Source organism: Dreissena polymorpha, chromosome 9 (genome assembly GCF_020536995.1).
Source record: "Dreissena polymorpha isolate Duluth1 chromosome 9, UMN_Dpol_1.0, whole genome shotgun sequence".
Classification (NCBI taxonomy): domain Eukaryota; kingdom Metazoa; phylum Mollusca; class Bivalvia; order Myida; family Dreissenidae; genus Dreissena; species Dreissena polymorpha.
In genome coordinates this window covers 57,585,201-57,607,432 of record NC_068363.1, presented here as the reverse complement: position 1 = coordinate 57,607,432, position 22,232 = coordinate 57,585,201, and the positions used below count along the sequence as shown (strand labels likewise).

The 22,232-nt window shown below is 35.1% G+C and overlaps 1 protein-coding gene across 2 annotated transcripts; it reads left to right on the top strand.

The window, feature by feature from the left end:
- The first annotated feature begins 155 nt into the window (after positions 1 to 155).
- On the top strand, positions 156 to 21,773 carry LOC127845807 (chromosome transmission fidelity protein 8 homolog). 2 transcript variants are annotated; one of them, XM_052376963.1, is made up of 3 exons: positions 156 to 279; positions 14,082 to 14,202; positions 19,387 to 21,773. In XM_052376963.1, the coding sequence occupies exons 1-3, from the start codon at positions 257 to 259 to the stop codon at positions 19,600 to 19,602; spliced, it is 360 nt and encodes a 119-aa protein (XP_052232923.1). In that variant the 5' UTR covers positions 156 to 256; the 3' UTR covers positions 19,603 to 21,773. The 2 variants fall into 2 exon arrangements, with proteins under 2 accessions (XP_052232923.1, XP_052232924.1); XM_052376964.1 differs by lacking the exon at positions 156 to 279 and adding an exon at positions 3,792 to 3,930.
- Positions 21,774 to 22,232: the final 459 nt, after the last annotated feature.

The following is a 22,232-nucleotide window of genomic DNA, read 5'->3' as shown; positions in this document are numbered from 1 at the left end:
ACCTCGAGCCTTATTGTGGTGAGGGAAATCCGTTTGTTAGATTTTAAACATCTGTCGGAGCCAGCCATTTTAGTCGTACATAGCACCCCTCCTTTGACGCAATTCAGCTTTTGGAAAGCCCGTTTTTTAAGGCCGCTCTGTCTTATGATTGAGTGAAGTCCCTTCTCCACTTTTGTAAGTAAGCGCGGGAACATCAGTCATATTGACTCATCGTTTGCTCATTACAGTTATGTGAAGTACCATACCGTTACATAATATGGTGCAGATACATGTGAAATTGTAAGTCTGTTGAGTCTTATTTAGTCTGTGATAAAACTTCGACTTTATATTTGACTCTCTGAATGACCACGATTTCCCAACGACCAGTTATCCAGTATATTCCGGACAATATGGTTTCCGGACGTTTAAAAATACGATTTACTAGTTTACCGTTTATATAGTATTGACAGACCTGTACGCTGAAGCGAACCCCATATTGAAAGTCAACCAGAGTCGTAACATATTTATGTCACGCTATAAATCAAAGACAGTTCATTTTCTGGGGTACATTTCTACATACATTGGTGAATGAATATAAATTGACCAGTCGCCAACTCCGCCCACATTTTGTCGATCAGCCAATCAGATATCGATTTTTCACACACCCCTCAGCAACGCTTATCTGGCCGCCATTTTGTCCGACAAACAAAGCGTGTTGTACATATGGAATGAACGTAATTTTTAAGAGTTTACACAGATTTTATATCAAATGCATGATCATTACTGTTCGATCATTATTCAAAATTGTAGGTGCTATACATACTTTATAAAAGGTTATTATTTTATCTTTTTTTCTTGAACATATGAACGAGTAATGAGAAAACAAACACAATAAATAGTTTAACCACACCAGGTGTGTGTTCTATAAAACGTGTTATACCGTTTGATGCACAATATTTTTAAGCAGTTTGGGCAACATAATAATTGCCACACGTGCTTATTAATCTCAGCGTAATTGTCAATGATTAATAAATAACAGTTTGTTGCGTGGATCTCAGAATGAAGGAACATTAAGGCATTGTTAGGTACTGTACACAAGAAAAGAAAACTATTTAATTACTTAAATGATTTCCAATTATATATTTATTTTCTGTGGATCATAAACAAGGGAAATCATTATAAATTGTTAACTTAAATATTGTTTTAACTAAAGTAAAAACAACACAAAGGTGATTTCAACGCGGCTTAGCCAGCTTAAAGCGACTTCAAGTGTAAAATGTACGGCTTATAATACAACAACAACATTTCTAATACAACATACATTGTCACTGGAGAAATGTGAAAATTGCAATTAAAATATAAGGGCCATCTTGTTATAAATAAGCAAATGCATAATATGCTAAATGTATTCAATTCGAATGTTCGTGAACAGCACCGTAATACCAACATTTCATTTTTTGATAGTGAAATGTAACAGGTTCGCATTAAACATAAATGTAATAAAATGCATATTAGACTATCTGTAAATGAAACCACGAAATCAGGCCTGTATAAAATTATGGTTACAATAAAAATTTAATTTATATCTAAATAAAAAAAATCGGTGTCTTTTTAAAAATAACACAATAAAACAAAGATCTAAACATTTTTAATAAACAAAAAACCCATCATGATATGGATTTGTCATTTGAATTTAATAAAAATATTTTCAAAATTATATATGAATAGCCACCGGGTTCACTGTCAGACGGTTGAATACAAGTTCAAAATCAATATGAAATAAATGCTCATTTTTACGACGGATTTTTCATCACCTCCCTATATAATATGTATAAGAAATGTTTCTGATAGTCAGTGTGCCGTTAACTCATTTATTTTGATTACGCCATTTCTCTCTAAAGTTTTTATGATTGTATTAACGTTTTACAAAGCAGTTTAGTTTAGTGTGCGGCTTTAATAATTTATTTTATAGAAAAGAGCATAATACATCATTACAGATATAGAATTTCCCTCACGTAATCCGCTATAATTGCGATCTGCTTGTCGGAGTTTTCTAATCACTAGACCACGTGACTATGTGGGCGGAGCGATCGATAATTTGGCGACTGGTCAATTACTGCATCAGGGCATGTTTTAAGGTTCAAATGTTTCAAATGCATCTTACAGTAGATGAAAATAACTCTTATCAGCCTGAAATTCACAATTTTGACGCCATTTTCGCTTTGTCACTTGACGAGTTTTCATTCGGATTCTTTCGGATCGACATTGACATTTTTTTTGCTGAAATTGTAAACATTATCCTCCGTACTCCTATTACCGGTGTACCCGAATTACCGGTGATGTTTGTAAATAAGCTACTACGTCACAGCACGCGCATTTTCATTTACAACTTCTGTCGGAGACTGTTTACTATTTTTGCCAGTAGCTGTCAAAACGAAAAATCCTCTAAATAATGTCTTTTCTTAGAGTAAGTAGGAATTAAAACACGAATGCCCATGTATTTTATCTTTATTTACACACACAATCTGGTTGATCATTCAATTTTCTCATGAAAACTATCGTTTTGAAAAGTCCGTCTGCAAATGTTTACATAGTAGACAACAGGTGCCCGTTTCCATAACCCTGATGTCAGTGTTTTTTTTCAGTTTTGGGGGAAAGGGGTCGGGTTCCCTGAGGGGGGGAAAATTCGTGCTTAAAAGGGGCAAAAGGGGAAATTTCAATGCCTAGCAAGTAACAGTACAAAATCAAGTTTTAACACTATAATTCACCATACATAGAGATAAAAACATTATTCCAACTCTTTTTTTCAGCAACATGTTCATGTTCAGGGCCCTCAATCTATCAAATCTGCCGCCGAATTTCGGCGGCAGTCCCCCACCTGAAAAGTATACTTTTTTCCCCTTTTGGGGGGAAACATTCCCCCTAAAAAAAAAAAAAAAAATTTTTTTTTTTTTTTAAATATAAAGATGTGTCTCATGATTATTATATCTCAATTCTATTTCAATTTTATCTTTTAAAACATACTAAATTATGAAAAATGCAATGAATATAGTGCAAACATGTACAAATGAAATAATGAGAGAGTTAGAAAAAAATCCCCCAAAAAGGGAAACGCCGCGAAAATTCCCCCTCATAAGGGCTGCGGACCCCTTCCCCCAAAGTACTGTGAGGGCCCTGATGTTCAAAAATCAACATTTCTTGGCTTCTCTGCGAATTTGTCAATTAGAAAGTAAACACGCGGATGCGGCAGTTCACGAAAATTATAGTAAATAAATTCCTAACGAAAGACGTATTTAAATGAGGTATTGATTTAAATTGAATACCCTTCCTAGAGGGGAATTTTTGAAATATTTGGGGGAAAAATATATACTGTAGAGATGGGGGAATGGGGCCGAATAACACCGAATATTTCATCCAAAAAAAACACTGGATGTAAATATCTCCTCTTTGCATTACTGAGCGAAACTTCTCAATAGTCATGTAGACAAAGGAAAGGGCGGGAAAATCACTGGTCAAGCCTGACTGAACAATTACATAAAGTGGACCTATGATAATCACATGCTTGACTGACTTCAACTCTTAGACTGGCCACAGGATCACTGCTTAATAAGTAAACCATTTAAACACCATGAGTTTAAGGGAAATATTAACATTAAAACAGAACAAATGAAAGAATACTTGAAATGAATGTTTAAACCCTGTTACATCATTCATATTAAATGTCATTTATTGTTTGAAAATTGATCACAACATGTTTTAAACTTTGATATATTGTTTGTATATATATATTCGACAGTACGGAAGTTCAGTTTAGTAAACTGTGATTTTCTGTATTTTGTCTGAGTGAAAACTATGTCATCACCGGTAATAGAAGTAAACAGTAGAAACCAAAATGGCGGACAGTGATCTACTTCTATGATGGATTAAAATGAGTTTTTGTTAATATATATGGTAGGTTTCGTGTTAACTTGAGGAAAAATGAATGATTCTGATAATTATATGATTTTTTTTTTACGGAAGTTGCATTTAATATTATTTATTTACAAATGCATGCTTACGTCACCGGTAATACGGGTGCCCAGGAAAAAAAATTTACTTTGTGTTGTATATACAGTAACACTACAATTTGTTTACAAAACAAGCATGAATTTTTAAAATACCGGGAAATGTCATTCTGAACACTTGAGCACATGGAAATATTGTCATATGACCGTGAACTCGCGGGAGATTCGCATTTAAATAATGTCTGTAGCATATCTGTTTTTCTCAATATTTTAGAGCAGAAAAGATAAATTTTAAATGTTTAAGATAGTATTTTGTGAAAGAATATATCAGTTAAATGTGAAAAAATGTCAATCTTTTTGATCAAGTGGTTGATTTAGGCCAATAACTGCATTCAAGAGCTGTTTTAGACCGGTCTTTGTTAACTGTCAACTTTTTGGGAATTGCTGGATGACTTTCCTAATGGGGTTGGTCCATAACTTCAAAGTCGTGCCAGTCAAAAATCATAAAAAGCGACATTTAAAGTTATGGTAGCCAGAACTAACGTTTTTCGTAACATATCTTCTAAGTTTGTTATTCTTTTCATGTAAATGCTGTCATAAATGAGATGGTTGTATTTTTTTATGAAAATTTAATTTAATTTTTTTTATCCCTTATTCTTATGGGATCTTGACTTTAACGAAAACCCGTCAAAAAGTATGGTAGTTTCTTGTTGAGTCTTGGGTTCTTAGGAGTTGTGGTCATAGAGATCACGTGAAATTGACCTTTCGACAGCCGATTGATTGACAGGCTTATTAACCAATCAGATTACTGCATAGATTAGGCCCGTTTCTATCCGCCATTTTGTCCGTCAAACTCGCCGTTGTTCGTCACATAAGCTTATACGTAATGCTGTGTTTTAAACAAAGAAAATGGTTAAAAGGTGCTGTTATGGCACTTGTTATTCAGACACAATGTATCCAGAACGGTTAAAAGATGGAACTACGTTTTTTCCGTTCCATTAACCGGGTACTAATCTTAAAAAATGCAAACGTTGGATTCATCTTTGTAGTCGTCTCAACGAACAGCTTAATCTCAACATATTAAGCTATCGCCCGAAAGCAAAACACCTCAACGTTTGTTCTAAGGTCGTCATAATAAGATACTATGCGAAAATAGAATATGTAAGTTTTGCACCGGACACGCTATAGAAAACGAGTATCACTTTTTACTTGTTTTTCCTCTATATAGAGAAATTAGAAAGGAACATTTAAAACCATATTTTCAAAGGTGGCTAACGTTAAATAAATTTGACATTCTAATGCAGTCGGCTAATAAAAAAATATTCTAAACTTTGCTAACTAGATTATTAATGCTAATGAAATGCGTAATAATAAAGACAATCAGTTATAATTTTTAATAATATCACATAAAATAGAGCATTTTTATTTCTTTCGGTTTAAATCTTCCGAATTTAATGTAGCTAGTTGTATATCGTTAAAAGTTAAGAAACTATTTTAAAATGCGCATGTAATTATCAATAGTTGCCAATAAATGTCATTTTACACCATATGTGGGCTTTCTACTAATCCGTTATCAAAACAGATGCCGCAAACTGTGAATGACCCTTGACACTTTGATAGCCAGTCTGATTAGCGAGTTTTTTTTTGTACATGAAAATTCTTTCAACTTCTTATATTTTAAACATTGCAAAAAATAGTTTAAGAGGAAATTAATAATATATTGTGTATGTTACTTTTTTGACGACATTGACTATGTTACACGATTATAACAATGCTCATGGGTCATTTTGACCAAACGCATTATAGATATGTGTTATATCGGATTTCAATATAACGTTCTTTGTCTTCTTATATAATAAATTTACTTACCTTTGCCACATTTGCAATATTGCCATCGGTTGCAAAATTAACGGCTTTTAATTAAAAAACTGAAACATCTATTACTCAATGAAAAGTATTGTGACAAACGACAATGCATACTGTATGTGATAATTTGCGATAATTGGCCGACTTTGACTATAGATTAACGACTTTTAAGTAGACTTATAAAAAAGTTATGACTATTTCATAGATATGATAATTATATTCAGCATAACTATTCAATGATAATAAAAATATTGTATGGCCTTTCTGGTATACCATGAGGCGTTTTTGGTTCACTGATGCGGACTTTTTGGGAAGCCTTTTTGGTAAACGGCCTTTCTGGTACTATATCTTTGAGGGGAGCTAAACACCTATTTGATACATTACATTTAACACATTTTAAATAAAACATGATAGCAATAGAAACATTTCATGTAATTTGGACCGAAATCTTTGTGAATATCTTCCAACGTACCGATTCGCGTAGCCAGTTTTATGACGGACTTCGGCGGAGTGACCTCCCTTGAAATCGGGGGGCGTGGCTTCACTCTCGCTGTCGAAAGGTCAATTATGTGATAGAACGTTCCCACAGTATGCAGTCTTTACAGAAAAACAGTTTTGACCTGGTCACCATCGTTTTGCCGCTCAAAAATGTGCTAAAACAGGTTTATATTTTTATTCATCAGAGCTCTTATTAAATATTTCCTCTTTTATAATAAATTGTTCATAAAGTGTTCCTAAGTAACACAAAATCGTTTATTTATGATTATTTTCCATACTAAATCGTCAGTTGACATTTTTTCACAGGAAGTTACTCTCCTCTGCTATGTGAGTTTTAAGGCTATTTATAGATATGCAAATCTTGAAATTGGAATAGCCAATCATAATACACGGCTCAACAAGAAAACATTTTCAAGATGGCAGTTTGACACTGTCAAGACAATCGATTATTTATTATTATTACTTACAATAAACTTTTGGAAAAAAGCATCAAATATAAAGAACAAAGGTTAATAATTATGTTTTTAATGATTCACAGTCATAAATTTATAAAAGATTTCTGATGTAATCACTTTAGGAAAATTACCCACAACTCAACCAACATATATCATATAGACAGTTTAGGCAAACCCAGTAAACTCTTGGGTCGGGTTAACTCGCGGTATCTCATTATCACCCTCTGGATTTTGTTTATAAACAAACCTGAGTGACCTACTTGTCAAATCTGACAGAAAACATCTCTTGCAATAGGTATGAGGTGCTTGTTATGCCCCCCGGATCGATTGATTGGGGGTATATTGTTTTTGGTCTGTCTGTCTGTCATTGTATGTGTCTGTCACAAACTTTAACTTTGGTTTTAGTTTTTCAATATTAAACTTTTGCACTATTGAAGATAGCAACTTGATATTTGGCGTGCATGTGTATCTCATAGAGCTGCACATTATGAGTGGTGAAAGGTCAAGGTCATATATCTGGCTTCAAAGCGGTGCAATATGGGGCATTGTGTTTCTGACAAACCACGGACTCTAGATTACACGGATAAGAAACGGGACCGTTACGCCAATTATCTTGTTGTGTCTAAGTCACGTGACCGTGTCGTAACTATCGATCTTTTATCGAAGCGCCGAAGTTATACATTTGATGTACCCACTCACGTATTTTGTTAAATTATAGTTTCATTTCTAGGCCGATTTTGACAAATTATATATCATTAGAAAGCTTACGTAACGTAGTTTTCAGATATATAATTATATATTAAGTTTTTCATCTACTTTCGGCAGCCCGGCTAGTTATAACTTTAATTTTTGCAAATATCATACCGTTTTGGAGTTTTAGAATCTAGATTTATGGTTGACATGTTTGTAGTTTATACCGATTTGTAGCGTTTATATTTGGAGTTCAGTTTTAAAAATAACATCTTGCTTAGGAGAATAGAATTTTGTATATGATAGAAAAAAAAATGGTTTAAAAATGAAAGCAAGTAAGGAATGAAGGAGGAAGAAAGTAGCGCGCGTTCCTAACGAACCGAACTGATGCTAAGGTCTTGGCGATTATGCTTTTGTTTAGATACCGGCCATTGAATTTCCTTTGCCATGATTATTATATTTTTATGGAATATATTGAAATATTTTGTTCTATAGACATATCAATAAAGGTAAGTATTAATAAGCTTAATAAATTAACGATTTCAGCTCTTGATTATAACACAGAAAGGGTGTTAATTTTATGATGAAACAGCGTATACAGCGGACCCTCTTGATATTTTTCGGCTTTGCATACTTCAAATATTAAAGGTGTCAAAACATTCATCGTTTGTTGTTTATTATCAAAAAGGTAATTATGTAAAATTATATGAAAGGTTATTAACCATATATTATCAATTAATTAAAATTATTTAAAGATTCTTGAAAATCACGGTCAACTGTCTATGCATGTATATTGAAATATCTTTATAAGTTATCAGAGTTATAAATATATAGAATTCTAAATTATAACTCTGTATTATTTGTATTTTTCGGAAAGATTATTTAACCCCGTTGTGGTCAAATGAGAATGCTGTTTTTATGTCCCCCACTATAGTAGTGGGGGATATATTGTTTTTGCCCTGTCTGTTGGTTGGTCTGTCTGTCTGTCTGTCTGTCTGTTTGCGCCAACTTTAACATTTGCAATAACTTTTGCAATATTGAAGATAGAAACTTGATATTTGGCATGCATATGTATCTCATGGAGCTGCACATTTTGAGTGGTGAAAGCTCAAGGTCAAGGTCATCCTTTAAGGTCAAAGGTCAAATATATGGGTCAAAATCGCTAATTTAATGTACACTTTTGCAGTATTTCAATATTCAAGATAGCAACTTGATATTTGGCATGCATGTGTATCTCATGGAGCTGCACATTTTGAGTGGTGAAAGGTCAAGGTCATCCTTCAAGGTCAGAGGTCAAATATATGTGGCCAAAATCACTCATTTTATGAGTACTTTTGCAATATTGAAGATAGCAACTTGATATTTGGCATGCATGTGTATCTCATGGAGCTGCACATTTTGAGTGGTGAAAGGTCAAGGTCATTCTTTAAGGTCAGAGGTCAAATATATGTGGCCCAAATCGCTTATTTTATGAATACTTTTGCAATACTGAAGATAGCAACTTTATATTTGGCATGCATGTGTATCTCATGGAGCTGCACATTTTGAGTGGTGAAAGGTCGAGGTCAAGGTCATCCTTCAAGGTCAAATATATGGGTCAAAATTGCTCATGTAATGTCACTTCTGCAATATTGAAGCTAGCAATTTTATATTTGAAATGCATGTGTATCTCATGGAGCTGCACATTTTGAGTGGTGAAGGGTCAAGGTCAAGGTCATCCTACAAGGTCAAACGTCATATAGGGGGACATTGTGTTTCACAAACGCATCTTGTTAATCATGTTGTTCCGTACACTACCATAACTCTTTATAGGACTACGAAATGACGGAGTTTTTTTACTGGTACCCGCTAAATACGTTAAATGTTAAGTATTAGATTTTTTAAATGTTTAAAATGTACATGTATAGGTATTAATCACTTATAATTATTATGATTAAGCTGGCCGACATCTATACAGTATTTAGTTTATGGCAATCTGTATGGGCAGATGACTATAAATGTTTTCAATACGCTACATATGTTATAAACGCAAAATTGAGTATTTGGCGTTACATTACTCCAAGAAATGACCACTAATACCACGAGAAGACATGGAGGTATCATAAAAAGTGTAAACTGACCAGACATTGCCATCTGTGGTTAGGGACCAATATACAAGTATAGGTACCTGCTGTGGCGTATGACACCATAGTGTTATTTAGGATTGGTCGGCACAGTATCTGATCATAACGAGATAATTGGTTTGTGCTGAACACAGGGACAATAAAACCACTGATCTATCAATAAACAAGATTATTGAGATATCTTTTATTGAACACCGCGATAAAAATGCTCAAACCACGGACTCTAGATTACACGGATAAGAAACATGGCAACATTCTCAGAATCATCACTGCTACATGTATATGTATAATCACCTAACAATTGGTCTAAAAATAATTTATATATTTGAGTTGAAGACAATATACTGCTGTATAAGTCTGAACAAACTATCTGTCTGCCTGTCTAAATCTAAGCCGTCATCGTCCCAGTGAAAAAAATCTGATTTTGAATAGTTGGACATGATGCCCTGATGTCAAAATACGAAATGACCCGCGTAACACCGACCGTGATTTTCAAGAATCTTTAATAAATTGATAATTTAAGGTAAATAACATTTCATATAATTATACATAATTAGCTCGTTGATAATAAACAACAAACGATGAATGTTTTTGACACACATTTTATTTCAAGTATGCATGCAAAGCCAAAATAATATCGAGAGGGTCCGCTATATACGCTGTTTCATCATAAATTTAACACCCTTTCTGTGTTATAAACAAGAGCTGAAATCGTTAATTTATTAAGATTCATTTAAAATAAGTTTATTGATATGTTTCGTGAACAAAATACTACAATATATTCCATAAAAAATATAATAATATGGCAAAGGAAATTCAATGGCCGGTTTCTAAACAAAAGCATAATCGCCAAGACCGTAGCATCAGTTAAGTGCGTCAGGAATGGCGCTACTTTCTTCCGCCTTCATTCCTTAATTACTTTCGTTTTTAAACAATTTTTTTTTCCATCGTATACAGAATTTTATTCTCCAAAACGGTATGATATTTGCAAAAGTTAAAGTTATAACTCGCCGGGCTGTCGAAATCAGAAGAAAAACATAATATATATTTATATATCTGTTTACTACGTAACATAAGCTTTCTAATGATATATAATTTGTCAAAATCGGCCGAGAAATGAAACTATAATTTAACAAAAGACGTGAGTGGGTACATCAAAATGTATAACCTCGGTGCTTCACTATACACTCCGTGGACAAACACATCTCTTGTTGGTTATTAACTGTCGTAAAACCCAGACTTTAACAATATTTGAATTTTTATATTTCAGTTAATTATCTTAACGAAACAATCAAAACAGTGCTGTTAATTTTATTTTATGTCTTAAATTCAATATTTTTTAATTGTTATTTTCGTTATTGATTGTTACTTTAAATGGTATGTCAATTCTTTGATTATTCATGCTTAAATTAATATTGGTGGTGTTGAACCTTTTTACCGGGCGAACAAATAAACAATGGTGGACAGTGTTGGTTTTGTTTCTACCGCAGTTAATAGTGAAGGATTGTTGTCATAAAAAGGCAATTATTCAATAAAGTTAAGCTGCATATGATTGTCCTTTAAATCATTTATCTGATATATGAAGTCAGAAGATAGTTTCTAGACGCATATGAATATTCCTTAAGTAGATCTACCGCGAATCAACCGTGTTGCAGTATACTGTAAAATTAATGCTTTTTCGATTTTAAAAGTTTTTATTTATTTTATTGTTAACCATGACTATTATGACGATCATCCTCATGATTTCCGGTGTTCAGTGGAAAGTAGGTAAGGTTTATTCCAGGGTAGTGCTATGATCTTTAAAAAACGTTACACACGCATTTATGTTAGTATTTTTATGGATTATTAGTAGTGTTATCAAATGTATTATATGCAGCTTATTTTTGAATAAAATGTAAAAATATTTTAGAAAAACATAAGCAAGAGTTTGATTTTTCCATTAGGATACTATTTTTAGAACAAGCACATGCACACAGAAACAAACCTTAGCAACCAATCAGAAGGGCCGATATTATGAGAGTCATAGTACATGATACTGGTTACTACAGGGAGCTGAGTCTCTGCACCCGGCCATAAGGGGGGACGTGGGCGATAACTTGGCCTGGGACATAATAACATACCCCTTAAATTACTTAAGAATTGAATAGCAATTTTCTGCATTTCATCGGTGTATGAACTGTCGGGAAAATTACGCCTAATTTGCATAAACGCTGTCGTGCATAAATTAGATGTATATATAATACATATATGAGGGGTATATTTGGGTATATTTTCAAACTGTGTATTTTTGTCAATATTCGTTGTTGAAAAGCAGAGCTCCAGATAAGGGCCGTACAGCCGTAAATACGTTTTTTTCATGAAGATTTACGCATTTATTTTTATAAACTGGAAGTACAATTTATGATACTGCTGCCTGTGTGAATTCTTTGTTTGTTAGTCAGTCATAGTGTAATAACTTTAAATGCTTGTATAGTAATAAGGGTGCATTACATTCTGAAGCAATAATTAGTTGTAACAGTTATCTCTCAGTGGTGAAACAATTATTTATTACCCATATACACAACTAAGCAATTGATATGGTCCTTTGCCTTAAGGCTTTCATCTGATAGGTTTATAACCTTAATATGGTCATAAAATCGATGATGGAAGTGACAATGGATAAGGCAAAACAGGACGAAATATGGGAAAATAGCGCTGTAAAATGAAAATTTTGACAAATATTATAAACAATTTACGAAAACTCACATGTCCAAAAATTTTGAATTTTGAATAATTATTTTGATAAATAAAGGGGGTGTTTGAAAATTAAGAGTGTCTGAAAACTTACAGTCTATTGAGAATGATTTAAAGGCACTAATGATAAATGGAAATGGAAACAAGCATATTAAATATAATAAAAGACATGTCGAGTTTTAAATTTTTACTCTGTAAGATTTACAGGAAGACACTTTTTTATCTTCCGAAAATCACTTTCGGAAATTTTCTGTTGCATTCAATTTAAATTGAAATTCACTTGTTGATGCTCGAATTGTATTTACGCATGATCCATTGGATTTTCCAATCGCACAATTCACTTAGTATATGGACTAAGTTAAACAAGTTCTTTAACACATTGTAAATATTGGTATAGGGTAAAGGATACAGTTCAAACATGTATACATGTATCCAACGATCATCACATGGTGAGGTTTACCAAAATAATGAAATAAAAATGGGACTTCCAACTTAATGTCAGGTAGGTCCAAGTTTAAGGTTTCGAAGTCAGGACTTCCAACTTTGTTAAGATGTGGAAGCACTGAACAGTATCCCCTTTCAGTGTCCAGACAGTGTTAGTCATAGATTAAACTGTCTGTATACATGTATACAGATGAAGTATGACAGAAGCTTGCTGTAATGTTGAATAATGTGAATTGTATTGCTTTGGTGTAATTATTATGCAACATCAATGAACCCTTTACTACCTCATGTTGCAGTATTTTTTCAATATTTTACTAAGATTTTAATGTATTATCAAGCTTCTTATTAATTTCGTATATTGGAAACAAACTTTCAAAAGATCATTTATAATCATTTTCATACAGATTTAATCAATTTTTTTTATAAAGCATTACTTAAATTTTTTAACCATTAAAAATAAACGTCATGAAAAATACTTCTGCAAAAATATAAAAGAAGTGTTACGAGCCTGTTTTGTCGCCCATGTGTGCGATTGGCATTTGTTTTGTTTACAATTGCCAAGAGAAAGGAGCCAGTCTCACTGCATATTGCAAAGTTTTGCTGTTGAAATGAAACAGTGATAAAAAACCACCCCAAAATAAATGCATATTTCCTCCAGAAAATACGCTCAAACCAGTTTGCTAACTTCGCATGATTACTCATGTAAGTATTTGCGAGTATTTTCAGGAGCAAATTGGGATGGTGTTTATGAGGGATAAGTAAAAGGAGTACTTTTTAAGTAAAAGGAGTACTTTTAATGCCTTGTTTGTGTGTATTTTGAAGTTTCTGATGTCACAGTGCCCCTCAGGCTGCATTACAAGAAGATACAGAGTGCGCGCCAGCCCTCCTAGTTATTGTAGTGCATAGCAAAATTAATACTTTAGTATATTGTTTCAAGCACAACTAAATTTGACAAACCACATGAAAATGAAGGAAACATTGTTCACTATTTTCATTAAAAAATGTCAATGACATGAAAATTTTATGATCCTTACTCTGCAAAAACGGGGCTTAATGCATGTGTGTAAAGTGTTGGCCCAGATTAGCATGTGCAGTCCTAACAGGCTAATCAAGTATGACACTCTCTGCCTATACTGGCTATTTGTAAAGAAAAGCCATGCTCTTAACAATAAATTTCATACAAGCAGAAAGTGTTGTCCCTTACGGACTCAACAGGCTAATCTTTGATCACTTCACGCTGATGCATTTAGCCCAGTTTTTCCAGAATAAGTCTTTAATATATTTCCCAGGGCCAGTGAGAAGGGAGGTTACCAGGAATGGGCCATGATAGAATTGCAGGGGACCTTGGAGACACGCAACCCTATACCCTTCAGTGGAAGATTCATTGGAGACTTACATTTCACACACAAGGTATTGTATGTGTACCCTTCAGTGGGAGATTCATTGGAGACCTACACTTCACACACGTGGTATCATATCTGTACCCTTCAGTTGAAGATTTCGTTAGGGGGAGATTCAATGGAGACTTACACTTCACACAAAAGGTATCATATCTGTACCCTTCAGTGGAAGATTCATTGGAGACCTACACTTCACTCACAAGGTATCATATCTGTATCATTCAGGGGGAGATTCATTGGAGACACACACTTTACACACAAGGTATCATATATGTATCCTTCAGTGGGAGATTCATTGGAGACCTACATTTCACTCACAAGGTATCATCTGTACCATTCAGGGGGAGATTCATTGGAGACCTACACTTCACTCACAAGGTATCATATCTGTACCATTCAGGGGGAGATTCATTGGAGACATACACTTCACACACAAGGTATCATATATGTACCCTTCAGTGGGAGATTCATTGGAAACATACACTTCACACACAAGGTATTATATATGTACCTTTCAGTGGGAGATTCATTGGAGACTTACACTTCACACACAGTATTATATATGTACCCTTCAGTGGGAGATTCATTGGAGACTTACACTTCACTCACAAGGTATTGTATACATACCCTTCAGTGGGAGATTCATTGGAGACTTACACTTTACACACAATGTATTGTATATATACCCTTCAGTGGAAGATTCATTGGAAACTTACACTTCACACACAAGGTATTGTATATATGTATACCCTTCAGTGGGAGATTCATTGGAGACTTACACTTCACACACAAGGCATCATATATGTACCTTTCAGTGGAAGTATCATTTCTAGATAGAACAAAGTCATTGAATTTCTTGACATCTTAGTTTGTTTCAATTTGTTTTGCAATCTAGTCACTATACTGACTATACACTATACTAGCCCATGCCTGTATTTTAATCATACAGGCTCACGTGAGATTAAAGAATGGATCACTCTGTTAATGTAAAGAAATAGCTTGTAAACACTCTAGAAGTCTTATTTATTGCCCAATCACTTTTAAACTTGGTTAGAACATTTTCCCACTGATAATTGAATCAATTTCTTAACTGTGTTACTTCTGGTCAAAAACGAGGTCAAATGTAAGGAAACACTTGTGTGATTGCCATATGGTCATGAACATTTGGTACTTCATTATTCCATTGATATCTTGGCAATATTCAACACTGGGTTGAGGGGGTAATGGTTTAAAAAACAAGATTACTAACATAGAAATCTTTTTATGTCCCCCACCCACTGTAGTGGGGGACATAATTTTTATTGTTTTTGCCCTGTCTGTCTGTTGGTCTGTTGATCTGTTTGCTCAAACTTTAACATTTGCAATAACTTTTTCAATATTCAAGATAGCAACTTGATTTTATAATGCATGCATTTCTCATGGAGCTGCACATTTTGAGTGGTGAAAGGTCAAGGTCAAGGTCATCCTTCAAGGTCAGAGGTCAAATATATGTGGCCAAAATCGCTTATTTTATAAATACTTTTGCAATATCGAAGGTAGCAACTTGATATTTGGCATGCATGTGTATCTCATGGAGCCGCACGATTTGAGTGGTGAAAGGTCAAGGTCATCCTTCAAGGTCAAAGGTCAAAAAATGAAAAAAAATCAAAGCGGCACAGAAGGGGACATAGTTTTTCTGACAAACACATGCCACACATTTTAAGTGGTGAAAGGTCAAGGTCATCCTTCAAGGTCAAAGGTCAACAAAAAAATCAAAGCGGTGCAGAAGGGGACATAGTGTTTCTGACAAACACATTTCTTGTTGAATTTATTAATGCTTACAAGCTTTTTATTGACGTAATGCCAGTTCATTTGGTGGCAATCAGATGTCACCAAAATTCTCAATTTAACAATTGTTTTTTTTTCAAAAAAATATTTAAGTCATGTCTTTATTAGCTCGACTATTATATATGAAATATATAATGGAGCTATCCTACTCACCCCGGCGTCGGCTTTAGTGTTAGCGTGCAACTGTTAAGTTTGCGTACCACCCTCAATATTTCCTATGTCCTTTGACATATTGCTTTCATATTTTGCATACTTCTTAACCAACATGACCCCAATCTATAAACAAGAGCAGACAACTGTATCAAGCATTTTGACAGAATTATTGCCCCTTTTATACTTAGATAATTGAACATTTAGCTTAAATTGCCATAACTTCTTTATTTATGATCACATTTGATTCATACTTTGACAAAACAACACTTGTCTGAATACCACAATTGACAGCGGTCATTTTTGGTCAAAATGACAATTCAGCCCTATTTATACTAGTTCTAAGAAGACATCCTTTGGACTTGAACATGAATGAGCTTTTATTACAAGGTATATTAATAATTAAATGATGTTAATACTCAACATGATGAACTAAGAAAATTCTGCAAGATGCATGAGAGATTAATATAATTACATGTAACAATGAAGGAAAACATTATAATATTTGATTAGTTAATGTTAATTATCAAAACATGGCATTAAGTATTGTATAAATAAATTGTATAAATTTTGTATTAATAACTATTTATATCAAACAAATTTAAGATTCTTACTCACTGCACATTGTAAGAAAATAATAAAAGTGATAAATAGCAACAGGCAAGTTCATTGCATTAAATTTTAGCCTTTTACATGAGCAGAGCACTGTGAAAAAGGGGCTTAATGCATGTGCGTAACATGTCGTCCCAGACTAGCCTGTGCAGTTTTTATTTTTCATTTTGAGAAAGTCACTTATTAGCAAAAATCAAGTTTAGGCGGAAAGTGTTGTCACTGATTAGCCTGTTCTGACTGCACAGGCTTATCTTGAGACGACACTTTACGCACATGCATTGAACCCCCTTTTCACAGAGAACAACTCATGTGTATAAATTTATCACAAATCGTCGCTGTCATTCTCAAACCTCGTAGCTCCAAAGTTTTCAATATTTTTTTCGTCTTTTCCGAATATATTAAGTCGGGCGCGTGTTTTGTGCTGTATCTCGTAGCTCTACGCCAATCAGAGCCCTTGAAAAAGCCACGTGACGAAATGTTGTAGAATGATTGTTGGCGTAGAGCTACGCCATTTCACATATAGGTACGTCGTTTCGTTTGGACAAATTTGACAAATACGTTTTTATAATTTTTATGTCCCCCACTATAGTAGTGGGGGACATATTGTTTTTGCCCTGTCTGTTGGTCTGTTGGTCCGTTGGTCTGTTGGTCTGTTTGCGCCAACTTTAACATTTTGCAATAACTTTTGCTATATTGAAGATAGCAACTTCATATTTGGCATGCATGTGTATCTCATGAAGCTGCACATTTTGAGTGGTGAAAGGTCAAGGTCATCCTTCAAGGTCAGAGGTCAAATATATGTGGCCAAAATCACTCATTTTATGAATACTTTTGCAATATTGAAGATAGCAACTTGATATTTGGCATGCATGTGTATCTCATGGAGCTGCACATTTTGAGTGGTGAAAGGTCAAGGTCAAGGTCATCTTTCAAGGACAGAGGTCAAATATATGTTGCCCAAATTGCTAATTTTATAAATACTTTTGCAATATTGAAGATAGCAACTTGATATTTGGCATGCATGTGCATCTCATGGAGCTGCACATTTTGAGTGGTGAAAGGTCAAGGTCATCCTTCAAGGTCAGAGGTCAAATATATGTGGCCCAAATCGCTTATTTTATGAATACTTTTGCAATATTGAAGATAGCAACTTGATATTTGGCATGCATGTGTATCTCATAGAGCTGCACATTTTGAGTGGTGAAGGTCAAGGTCATCCTTCACAAGGTCAAGGTCATCCTTCAAGGTCAAACATGATATAGGGGGGCATTGTGTTTCACAAACACATCTTGTTTTTATTTGCAATTACGAGGTTTCCTATCAGGACGAATTGTCGTACCTCATCAAAATGACAAAACTGTGGTGACAAAATATCGTAGCTACCATGTCTGACTGTCAGTATGACTTATCAGTATGACTTACGCGTCTACGGCTTATACCGTATTTTGCAGATTCATTTGTTTGGTATTTTTACAGAATTTCAATTTCTAAAACATCGTTATAAAAAAATGAGATGGTTTTTTCTCTCTCCTGAAAAGTTGGCATTTTGTAGCTACGAGGTTTGAGAACGACAGCGACGATATTATACATATATGGATTCAATTGATTGTATGCACTTCTCCTTTCTATAAAAACATTACACACATGAACAATTTAGGCCCCAATGGCTGTTTGGTCTACAATTATATTTATGCCCCCCTTCGAAGAAGAGGGGATATATTGCTTTGCTCATGTCGGTCTGTCGGTTGGTCGGTCCGTCCACCAGGTGGTTGTCAGACAATAACTCAAGAACGCTTGGGCCTATGATCATGAAACTTCATAGGTACATTGATCATGACTCGCAGATGACCCCCATTGATTTTGAGGTCACTAGGTCAAAGGTCAAGGTCACGGTTACCCGAAATAGTAAAATGTTTTTTAAATGATAACTCAAGAACGCATACGCCTAGGATCATGAAACTTCATGGGTAGATTGATCATGACTTGCAGATGACCCCTATTGATTTTGAGGTCACTAGGTCAAAGGTCAAGGTCACGGTGACCCGAAATAGTAAAATGGTTTCCGGATGATAACTCAAGAATGCATACGCCTAGGATCATGAAACTTCATGGGTAGATTGATCATGACTCGCAGATGACCCCTATTGATTTTGAGGTCACTAGGTCAAAGGTCAAGGTCACGGTGACCCGAAATAGTAAAATGATTTTCGGATGATAACTCAAGAACGCTTTTGCCTAGGATCATGACACTTCATAGGTACATTGATCGTGACTCACAGATGACCCCTATTGATTTTCAGGTCACTAAGTCAAAGGTCAAGGTCACAGTGACAAAAAACGTATCACACAATGGCTGCCACTACAACGGACAGCCCATATGGGGGGCATGCATGTTTTACAAACAGCCCTTGTTTAAATATAGAAGAGATAATCACATTTACAAATAGTCTATAAGAATTTTTGACGATCCCAGCAAACTTAAAAATAGCAGTGTTCAACTTAAGATTTTGCTGTACACTCGACCATCTAATGAGCTGTGTTGACACTTAACACACATGCATTATGTCCTGTTTTCCCAGAAAGTGGTTTTATTGATCTGTTTCAGGACGTCCCAATCCTGATCATCGGGCACCACATCCTCTACGGAAAGGTTGTGACCTTGGAGAAGCCCTATGGCATACTGGTCAAAGACGCTGAGGTCACAGACAGAGCCCCCGGGGCGGGGCAGACCAGCTACACCATTAGAGCAGTGATCAGGAAGAAACTGCTGTTCAAGACCAGGCCTAAGCCTATCATTGCCAATGTTCCTAAGAAGGTGTGATGGGGCTGGTTCATGAATTGTCATGCAAAATTTGACATCTTTTGTTGAATGACATGTTTCTGATATAGCGGCGAATTTGAATTAATTATCTGATTTCCGAAATATTTAAATATCAATTGCATGGATATAGAAATAGTTGTTTGTATGGTCACAATTTTTTGAACTTTTTGAAGTGTTTCCGTATGATGATAATACTAGTAAAAACTGACATTACAGTCCTATAGTCCTAGTGTAAGCCAGTTGTAATTAATAATCTCAAGATCACTTGGGCAGAAAGTGGCCATAGATTGTCATGTGTCTGCTGTCTTCAGTTATTGGTCATCAACGAGTTGACTTGAACAACTTTTACTCCAAAACTGCTGTGCAGGTTCTCTTGAAACTCCTTAGCAATGATGCTTCAGTGACTTTCTTTCAAAGTTGACAAAATCCTTCTTGTCTGAGATAATGTAGGGTTCAAGGGCTAAAATATCATGGAAACTTCAAAAGGCTTCTCCTCTGAAACCCAATGGCTCATAGGTTAAATATTTGGTCTAGACACGTAAAGCAAAATAGCTAAAAATCTTTACTAAAAAACAACAATGCCAAGAGGTGTAATATTTGTCATGGTACCTTGTATCATAGTGCTCTACCAAATTTGGTCAAATCCTGACCAGTGTGGTCATATTTTGCCCTGTTCTTGTTGTAACTTGTTTACCTTTTATTATGCCCCCCTTCGGAGAAGAGGGGGTATATTGCTTTGCTCATGTCGGTTGGTCGGTCTGTCGGTCAGTCTGTCGGTCCATCCATCAGGTGGTTGTCAGACGATAACTCAAGAACGCTTGGGCCTAGGATCATGAAACTTCATAGGTACATTGATCATGACTCGCAGATGACCCCTATTGATTTTGAGGTCACTAGGTCAAAGGTCAAGGTCACGGTGACCCGAAATAGTAAAATGGTTTCCGGATGATAACTCAAGAATGCTTAGGCCTAGGATCATGAAACTTGATAGGTAGATTGATCATGACTCGCAGATGACCCCTATTGATTTTCAGGTCAAAGGTCAAGGTCACAGTGACCCGAAATAGTAAAATGGTTTCCGGATGATAACTCAAGAACGCTTAGGCCTAGGATCATGAAACTTGATAGGTAGATTGATCAAGACTCGCAGATGACCCCTATTGATTTTCAGGTCACTAGGTCAAAGGTCACGATGACCCGTAATAGTAAAATGGTTTCCGGATGATAACTGAAGAACGCTTATTCCTAGGATCATGAAACTTGATAGGTAGATTGATCATGACTCGCAGATGACCCCTATTGATTTTCAGGTCACTAGGTCAAAGGTCAAGGTCACTATGACCCGAAATAGTAAAATGGTGTCCGGATGATAACTCAAGAACGCTTATGGCTAGGATCATGAAACTTCATGGGTACATTGATCACGACTGGCAGATGACCCCTGTTGATTTTCAGGTCACTAGGTCAAAGGTCAAGGCTACAGTGACAAAAAACATATTCACACAATGGCTGTCACTACAACGGAGAGCCCATTTGGGGTGCATGCATGTTTTACAAACAGCCCTTGTTTATATATAAAAACATTTAAATATCTCCCAAACTAACATGCTGCGTGTGATAACTACTAGCATGTATTTGGTTTTAGCATCAAGGAATGCTCCTCTACAAAGATTGTTCATATAATGTACCTGAGATCAAACTGGTCGTGTCCAGTAAAGTCACATTGTAACTCGAGAATTGACATGAAAGATATTCTGCATCAATTACTCATACATTGCCAGTAGGTACCCATCCAATTGTTAAATTCCTGTAAAATCAGATATACCATTTTTAGCTCGACTATAATATATGAAATATATTTAGTGGAGCTATCCTACTCACCCCGGTGTTAGCGTTAGTGTTAGCGTGCAAATGTTAAAGTTTTCGTACTACCCCAATTATTTTCATTGTCCCTTGACATATTGCTTTCATATTTTGCATACTTGTTAACCAACATGACCCCAACCTATTAACATGAGCAGACAAACTATATTATGTGATAATTATGGCCCCTTTTCCACTTACAATATGCAGAAAATGTAAAAGTTTTCGTACTACCCCAAATATTTTCATTGTCCCTTGACATATTGCTTTCATAATTTGCATACTTGTTTACCAACATCACCCCAACCTATAAACAAGAGCAGACAACTCTATCAAGCATTTTGTCATAATTATTGCCCCTTTTATACTTAGAATATGCATATTTTTGATAAATGTTTGTTAAAGTTTGCGTACTACCCCAAATATTTCCTATATCCTTTGACATATTGCTTTTATATGTTGCATACTTGTTTACCAACATGACCCCAACCCATGAACAAGAGCAGACCACTGTATCAAGCATTTTGACATAATTAGGGCCCCTTTTACACGTAGATAATTGGACATTTTGCTTAAATTGCCATAACTTCTTTATATATGATCACATTTTATTATAACTTTGACAAAACAACACTTACCTGAATACCACAATGGATTCCACCCAAACAATACCCCACGCCCCTACCCAGAATCCCTCCCCCCCCTAACCTCCCCCCCCCCCCAATTTTTTTTTTTTGTAAACATCTAATAAATTACCACACCACACA